General features: G+C 41.5%; 1 protein-coding gene across 1 annotated transcript; it reads left to right on the top strand.

Annotated features, from left to right (window-relative positions):
- The first annotated feature begins 3,394 nt into the window (after positions 1-3,394).
- LOC138972373 (uncharacterized) lies at positions 3,395-7,082 on the top strand. Its single transcript, XM_070345041.1, has 4 exons — positions 3,395-3,558; positions 5,098-5,226; positions 5,568-5,586; positions 6,615-7,082. Exons 1-4 carry the CDS (start codon positions 3,417-3,419, stop codon positions 6,838-6,840), a joined length of 516 nt encoding a protein of 171 aa, XP_070201142.1. The 5' UTR covers positions 3,395-3,416; the 3' UTR covers positions 6,841-7,082.
- Positions 7,083-8,600: the final 1,518 nt, after the last annotated feature.

Raw genomic sequence — 8,600 nt, forward strand, 5'->3', positions numbered from 1 at the left:
AGAGTTAATTGCGTCATCTGCACCGCGGCGCGAAATGTGCCTTCGCCATACGTTTCTTGCAAAGGGGGAGATAATTTGATGAACAGAGTTGTGTTTCTTTTACATGGATGTTAATAAGTGTTTTTGGAAGAATAATGTTATGGTTCTGACTAAATCTCATTGTACTTTTTAATCGAAAAGGGGAAAATCTTATCGGTCGTGATTAGATACCCAGTTTTTGAGAGAGTATTTAAATCCGACAACAACGCAGATAATACAAAACGCTGCACAAAATCCCAGTAAAACCATTCATTGTTTACGTTTATGACTTGAAAAAAGCATATGAACAAGGAAACATATCAGATGATGTATTATCTAGCTGTGTGTGTGTGTGTGTGTGTGAGCGTGCGGCCGAGCGTTGCGCGCACGTGTTCGTTTGTGTGTGTGTGTGTGTGTGTGTGTGTGTGTGCGTGCGTGCGTGCGTGCGTGTGTGTGTGTGTGTAAGCGTGCGCGCGAGCGTTGTGCGCACGTGTTCGTTTGTGTTAGCGTATGTGTGTGTGTGTGTGTGTGTGTGTTTGTGTGTGTGTGTGTGTGTGTGTGTGTGTGTGTGTATTGATGCGTGAGTGTTCATGCGTGCGTACTTGCATGTGTGCGTGCGAGAGGGGTTGTTTTTTTTTTTATGTGTGCAGAGTAGTAGTTGTAGAAAATGCAAGACAGTAAGGTTCAGTCTGTAGTGGATATACTGGGACAGCGTCCATGTACTATGCCACAGTTCAGTCTGTAGTGGATATACTGGGACAGCGTCCATGTACTATGCCACAGTTCAGTCTGTGGTGGATATACTGGGACTGCGTCCAGGTACTATGCCACAGTTCAGTCAGTAGTGGATATACTAGGACTGCGTTAAGGTACTCTGCCACAGTCTTTGATGACGTCATTTCCGTTTTTGTGATAGTTGACGCGGACCCGTTAAGTAATTTTTGATTAAGTCGGGACTTTGATATTGCATTTGAGCCAGGTAGCTTGAAAATAAGTGAATTAGTTCGCTCATTAAAATTGTCATCAAAAACGAATATTTCATTACAGATTCAAACACTACTGCATTGTACTTCTTATCTTCTCCTGATTTAAAATATATATATACATATGTTATGTTTACTTTAAAAACGCGTTCAGAATTAAAGAAAACAGGTTGAGTATGCTTCGCGGAGATGAGTGTGATCCGTGACGGTTTTCGGGTATGGTTAGCCGAGACTATCTGAATTTAGTCTCGCCGATCGGACTGGTTTTTTTTTTTAGTTTATCCTTCAATTTGATGCCTATAGATTGACTACATGTTTTTATATCGCTTTACGCGACTTGTTTTAAATTTCGTCAAGTTATGAAATGTATTATAAAATTTGGTACATAACATTCTAAAAATTGCAAATAACAATAACACTTTTGATTACAGATTCAAAAGTTATTGCATTGTATCCTTTGGATTTCCTGGATCCCAATGTATAAACAGATATATATGTCATGCTTAGTGTGAAAATCTGCTCAAATGAGAAAAATCGCCCGTTTTGTTCATATGCTTCGCGGAGGCAACCCGTCTCGGTCTTCTGGTTTCGGCTAGCCAAATCTCACTAGCATTGTTAATGACTCGTCCCTGATTCCAATGTTGATCTTTTAGTTTCAAACCAACTTAATGTTTTATTATCACTTCACATGACTTGTTGTGTATATTTTTTTTCGCTGTCATGATGTCACCATTTAGAGGGTAGGGTTACATTTTCAGGTATTTATTCCCCAAGAATATGCAAAAAAAATTCCAAACTCGTTTTTTTCTATTGGTCAATGATTCTACTTTTTTTTTACAGTGAGAAATGGAGTGCAATTAACATTGTTACTTTTGAAGGTATGCTCATGACGTGCATCACAGCGAAATAGCAGTTCAGAAGAACGGAATTCCCATAATTAGTCCTTATTTGCTGCTTTTTTCACTGAGCTCGGAAATGATATTTTGCTTGCATTGTTATTGCTTAATTTATTAAAGCCTCTGGACAATATTCTTTGAATAAATCGTTACCCAATTCTGTTTACGTCTATCCCTTTGTTTGATAGAGTACTGTAACAAGCTATCACATTATGTCGACAAGAATGCGTCTCCATACAAGTTTTTGTCTTGATTCCATCCAGGAGGATGTCAGGCTTTAATAAAAACACTATTTCAAAGATCTCTGTCAAGATTGATTTTGTTGAAAAAAAAGGAAGTCTGTGATTGAAGATTGTGAAACCTGCCTACAGCGATTATGAATTTTAGTCGACTTTTGAGTTGATACATTACATTTTTATCAGTTTTATTTTGGGGGTACCCTTATTTGGGCGGCGGTCAAATAACCCATGTAAAGGCCACCTTTTATCTTAAAAGTGTTCCAGTTAGCCAAGTTGAGTGCCCTCAATAGCATACATTGAATATAACAGCACAGGAATGAATGTTTTCGTTTTGGTATGAAAATTGGTGCAATATATTTATTTTTGCACAGTTTAGGTAATCCACAAATTCTTCAACCCTGCCACCCACACCGTCCAATCATTCTCTGCACCAACAATACATGTATTGTTTGTTTAAAAATGTGTTTGTGTTAGTTTCTATTGCAAGAGAATGTCTTGTAGCATCAAAAATGCCTAAATACCCTTTTATTGGCGGCCATTTTGAAAATTGTAAAAAAACTACTGATTTCTTAATTTTTTCACGGTGGCTCTGTATCAGGTTTTGTTAAGCAAAAGCAAATGTCCATTTACGCCAAATTTGCTGTTAATCACATGAAGTGAAATATGCCTAACATACCCAACCGTTTACACTGGCGGCCATTTTGAAAAATTGTTTAAAAACTACCCATTTTTTAATTTTTCGCGATGGCTCTGTATCAGGTTTTGTTAAGCACATAAAACTCTTCATATTTGCTTAATTTGGTGTTTGTTGCATGATTTGAATGATTTTGCAACATAGGAGCCCCACTACTACCATCATCATCATTATCATCATCATCATCATCATCATCATCGTCGTCGTCATCGTCGTCGTCGTCATCATCATCATCATCATCATCATCATCATCATCATCATCATCATCATCATCATCATCATCATCATCATCATCATCATCATCATCACGTTGCATCGTGTACAGGGCAGATGCACCAGAGCGTGATGTCTCTCTACCCGCTACTGGAGAAGCACAGCCAGGCCACGTTCCGCTGTCATCATCATCATAATCATCATCATCAGCATCATCATCATCATCATCATCATCATCATCATCATCATCATCATCATCATCATCATCATCACCACCATCATCATAATCACCATCACCATCACTATCATCATCATCATCATCATCATCTCCAGTCGTTGCATTGTGTGTACAGGACAGCTGTACCAGAGCGTGATGTCTCTCTACCCGCTACTAGAGAAGCACAGCGAGGCCACGTTCCGCTGTTATCTGGTTGTGAACATGACGAAAGTGAGTGAAAGCCTGCGCGGGACATACCGCTTTGGGAAAGTCGGGGCGCCGCACTACGAAAAGCCACGTGAGTCAAGCGCATGGCTGCATGAGTCTTGCGGGCCATGGGCTCAGTTGATAGAGCACATCCAGTATACAAAAACAATGAAGGTGTGCCATTGGGTGTGTGTGTGTGTGTGTGTGTGTGTGTGTGTGTGTGTGTGTGTATGTGTGTGTGTGAATGTCTTGCTATGTCCAAAATAAACCGTTCTGATAATTAAATGTTCTAGACCTTTGATCCTGGGTTAAAATCGTTGCCGTAATGACGCCCAAGGATAAACTTCATGTGCAGTTTTGGATGTAAGTCTTGCGAGTCATGTAGCTAGAGTTTTGAAACGGAGCAAATGTGTAGCGTCTGATCGATGACCTTTAAATATTGTTAAAGTTCGCTTGACCTCTGTCGTATGTCAAGATTACATTGGTGGCATTTAGCGGGGGATAGTATAATTTACACATTCATTGGGGCACATGATCTCTAGAGCGCTCATGTCATCGTAATGCCGACTTTCGGGAGTGCTCTTAGCCTTTCACAAAAAAACATTTTGGTCATATCGGTTGAATCAACTCCCTGTATCGGCATAGACCTGGCAGAACAGTGACTGAAAACAGCACCGACGGTACAACAATCCTGATAACGCAGGATGGCAAAATCTCAACATTTTAACTCGTCAGCCGGGCGAGTAACTTCAAGAAAGTCACTAGTCCGGCAGAAATTTCACTGGCTCGGTACATACCACCGTTGGTCTGCAGTGTTTATATGGCTTAAACACTCTAAAGTACAACCAAACGGGTCGCATTTGACCAGAATTTTCATTGGCCAGCCGGGCGAGTTACCAGGCAATTTCTACTACCCCGGTGGATTTTTTACTCGCCCCTGGCAACCGGGCGGACGATTTGGCCATCCCTGTAACGGAAATGAAGTGCTCCTTGGGACCCGCACTTTTCAAATTGAGTGCATCGCGCGACACTTTTAATGAATTTCTAGTACGCTTTTCCGGATTCTAATGCGTTTAGAACGCAGAGACGCACAGTATGAGAATCCAAGCATACATATTTTTGAACAGACCATTATTGATAAAGTGTGTGAGAGAAATGCCACATTAGTATCTCGTTACCTCAATTTTCACAGTAAATTGCTTGTGCATTGATGACGTATGGTGACGAAGTATCTGTTCAACTTTCACAGTGATTTGCTTGTTCAGTGATGACGTATCAATGATACGGCGTATGGTGACGTAGTATCTCGTTAGATCAACTTTCACAGTGAAGTGCTTGTGCATTGATGACGTGTGTTGACATACTAGTTTCTCGTCACTTCAATGTCCACAGTAAATTGCTTTTGCATTGATGACGTACGGTGACGTAGTATCTCATTGCCTCAACTTTCACAGTGAAGTAATTGTGCATTAATGACGTCACGGTATGGTGACGTAGTATCTCGTAAGTTTATCTTTCACAGTAAATTGCTTGTGCATTGATGACGTGTGATGATTTAGCAATAGTCGTGCAAACATACCGCCAGATCTGTAATGGCAAAAACTTAAGCTTGGGAATGATGATGTTGCAGTGAGACAGAGGTATGAGTACACGACGACGTCATTGCTGACGTTCTTACTCGGATTCATTGGCTTCATCGTTGCTTTCGGCGCTTCCATCTTCTACTTCCTCAACAAGAAGTATCGCTGCTTCGCCAGGAGTGAGGAGACATGCTTGTCATCTGTGTGTGTTTGTCCGTCTGCCTGTCTGTGTATTCTTCTTCGGGTGTGTTTGTTAGTTTGTGGCCTCATTGGCACAGTCCTGTCACATTCTTTGACTCTCTGAACAAGAAGTATCGCTACTTCGCCAGGAGTGAGGAAACGTGTTTGTCTGTCTATGTGTGTGTTTGTCTGTCTGTATGTGTTTGTCTGTATGTGTTTGTCTGTATGCCTTTCTGTCTGTCTGTATGCCTTTCTGTCTGTCTGTCTGTCTCCCTGTCTGTGTGTATTTTAGATAATTGCAGCATTTTTAAGACTTTCATTGTCTTGTTTTCTTTTTCAGAAACGGGTGTGCCAACAGAGTGAGTATTGTTTGTTGTTACCAAAAAACAAGCTTGTGTAGTTTCCAATAGATTTTAACAAACATATAATCATTCACAATGTGTATAGTATCAACTCACTGTGTCCCAGGTACGGATATATCCGTACCCACTAATATGGCTATATCTGACCAGGTAAGGATATATCCGCTCAGACTGTTAGCTTCAGTCGCGTAGTGTAACGTCGATCTAACGCCTGCATTCCAGCGTGTTGATACACTGTTACTGTACACATGCATGCAGTTACTACAATTCTGAGTGACCTGCTGCAGCACAGCTGGTCACGGCTAAAAAAAAGCTTGGTCAACATAGCTAGGGTAGAAAGTGTTTAAATGACTGTAGATCCATTAGTGTTTGCATGAGACGATGAAACATTCAACATGTTTGTTCTTGTTTTTGTTCTTCTTGTGTTTCTTTGATGTTGATTAAATTTACTTACACTTTCTGTTTTATGTCGGACATATTTGTTCGAAGGTTGTAAAAAGGTTGCAAGCTTGGACAATAAAGGTTCAATTTGTAAACAACCAATAAAATGTACACGCACATATGACAATTAATGTTTGAAGTAGGCTGAATTTAAATGCTGTAAGATATAGCTAGAGCTAGGAAATGCGGAGGGGTGTTCATTCCTCTAGTCTGCTGGGAAGATAGAAAGAGAAAGTGAATACATCAACGTTGAGATATGACTGTCAATCCATACTGATAGAAGAAGAGAAAGGGGAGGGGAGTGTAAACACTTGTTCCTTGTAAATAATACAGTGTTCTAGATGGTCGAACGTGTAGCAAAGACCTGTACGTGTACGTGTAGATATTGCGTCACCCGTGTCTGGTCTCACTTTGTTTTCAAGTGTTCCAAATGCATAGTTGTTTTGCTCCCACCAAGACTGCCGATCTTGGCAAACGCGTGACGTAAAAACTAGATTTGATGACGTTACCCGTACACGTTCTCGTACACGTCCTCAACAGTGCTGATCTAGATCTTGCTAATTGTGATGTGACTGTCGTTGCAGACTGCTAGAGGAAGAGAAAGAGCTGGCGGAGCTGGAGGAGCAGTTCAACGAGGCTCTGCAGGCCGACACCAAGCTACACGCCGCTGCCAGAGCATCCCCCTTCTCTGGTCCCCTCTCCAGCGGTGTCGATGATCCAAGTGTGGCGGAAAGCTCTGTTGTGGAAGATAGCTCTGTGGTGGAAAGCTCGGCGTATGAGAGCTCTGTGATGGAAATGTCCTCCACCTAAGCCATCTCTTGGGGTTGGGGATGGAATGTGCGGTTGAAGGGTTGAATTTGTATGTCGTTGGGGTTGAGAAGGTGCGGGGGGGGGGGGGGGGGGGTTGGTACAGGAGTGTACGTTGGTGGAAAGGGGGCTCTGTGGTGGAAGATAGCTCTGTAGTTGAAAGTTATGTAGTTACGAGTCATCTCTTGAGGGCTGGGACGAAATGTTCGGTTTTTAGGGTTGACTTTGTGTGCCGAGGAGGTGGGGGGGGGGGGGGGTGTGTAGATACGTGTAGGTGGGTTGAGGAGGGGGCTATGTGGCGGAGATGACTGTTGCAGATGAAAGTTCTGCGAAGAAAGCTCTGTGACGTAGAGCACTGGCGCCTGATTGATGAGGTACTGGTTTGTGAGGCAGGGGGAGGTCTGTGGTGGATGGTGACTTTGTATTAGACAATCCGTGGTTTAGAGCAAAATGATGTTGATCGCATGGTAAGTTTGGCTGATGATGTAGTTTGCGACGGGAGACAGAGATGTTGCCGACACAGTTAGCGTGTTAAAGAAACTAAGACGCTGGTGTGTAGGTTTTGTCGTAGCCCTTGTGACCGTGGCAACACACCCTTTCATGTTCTACTCAAAAGAAAGTTGTTGGCGCCCACTTCTGTCAGGGTTTGCTTTTCTTTCAATTGGGATTGTGTTGACCTAAAACGTATCGGTATTTTACCGGACCTACTTAAATACCGGTGTAGCACGAGAAAATTACTCCCACGAGATTTTTACTCCGGAAAGGTGTACTCGGAGTAAGAATTTCTTACAAAATTTTTACTCCGGAGTAAATTTTTTGTGGAGTAAAAATTTCGTGTTTCACCGGAATGAAATCGACAACAGCTCTTCCTAACGATTGATGTTTCGTTTGAATGGAATTTGACAAAATTAATACAATCTGATTACTGTGTTGCAGACTTGAAATGAATGATTGGTGTTATGGATTAACTTTTTTCTATGAGCGCATAATATAGGGAAACGAATCCGATTACCCGTTGTGATGGCCTACACCATTGCTTTTTTACACTTAGTATATTCTGAAGAATCTAGTGAATTAAACACTTGAGAAATTCAGGTTCGGGGTTGGCTTTGTCTTTAAATGAGCGAAATGATTTCATCTCTGGAGTTACCTCTGTGTCTGCTTTTATTTCTGTGAGTGGTGTGTGTGTGTGTGTGTGTGTGTGTGTGTGTGTGTGTGTGTGTGTGTGTGTGTGTGTGTGTGTGTGTGTGTGTGTGTGTGTGTGTGTGTGTGTGTGTGTGTGTGTGTGCTTGCTGTGAGCATTTGTCTGTTGTATGTGTTTGTTTGCGTAATTTTTTGACTGTGCACTGCGCTGCGCTGCGAACAAAAATGTGGTTCTTTGTATTTTATGCAAGCATGTAAATGTGCTCTTTGGTGAGTATTTTCCTTTTCATCTGAGACAAATTGTATTAGTTGCATCGTGTTGTGTTTTTGATTGAACTTGTAAACTGAACTTGTAAAGCGCTTCGAGCTGTGGAGAAGCGCTATATAAATGTCCATTATTATTATTATTATTATTTAAGTTATTGAGACATCCCAGTGCACTAAGGGATTTATAGAGCAAATCAAGAAAATTCATTATTGAACGAAGCGCATAGCGCTGAGTTCAATAATTATTTTCGAGATTTGCTCTATAAATCCCTTAGTGCACTGGGATTGTTTCAATAACGATATTGTCAGTACCGCCATAGAAACAAGAAGATTCCAAACGCACATTTTGCTAC

Source organism: Littorina saxatilis, linkage group LG8 (assembly GCF_037325665.1).
Source record: "Littorina saxatilis isolate snail1 linkage group LG8, US_GU_Lsax_2.0, whole genome shotgun sequence".
Lineage (NCBI taxonomy): Eukaryota > Metazoa > Mollusca > Gastropoda > Littorinimorpha > Littorinidae > Littorina > Littorina saxatilis.

Excerpts from the sequence above, each read along its gene's own strand:
- LOC138972373 (XM_070345041.1), top strand. The coding sequence starts at position 3,417 with ATGTCTCTCTACCCGCTACTAGAGAAGCACAGCGAGGCCACGTTCCGC. Across the intron at positions 3,559-5,097 it reads GCCGCACTACGAAAAGCCAC|TGAGACAGAGGTATGAGTAC; the intron begins GTGAGTCAAGCG and ends ATGATGTTGCAG.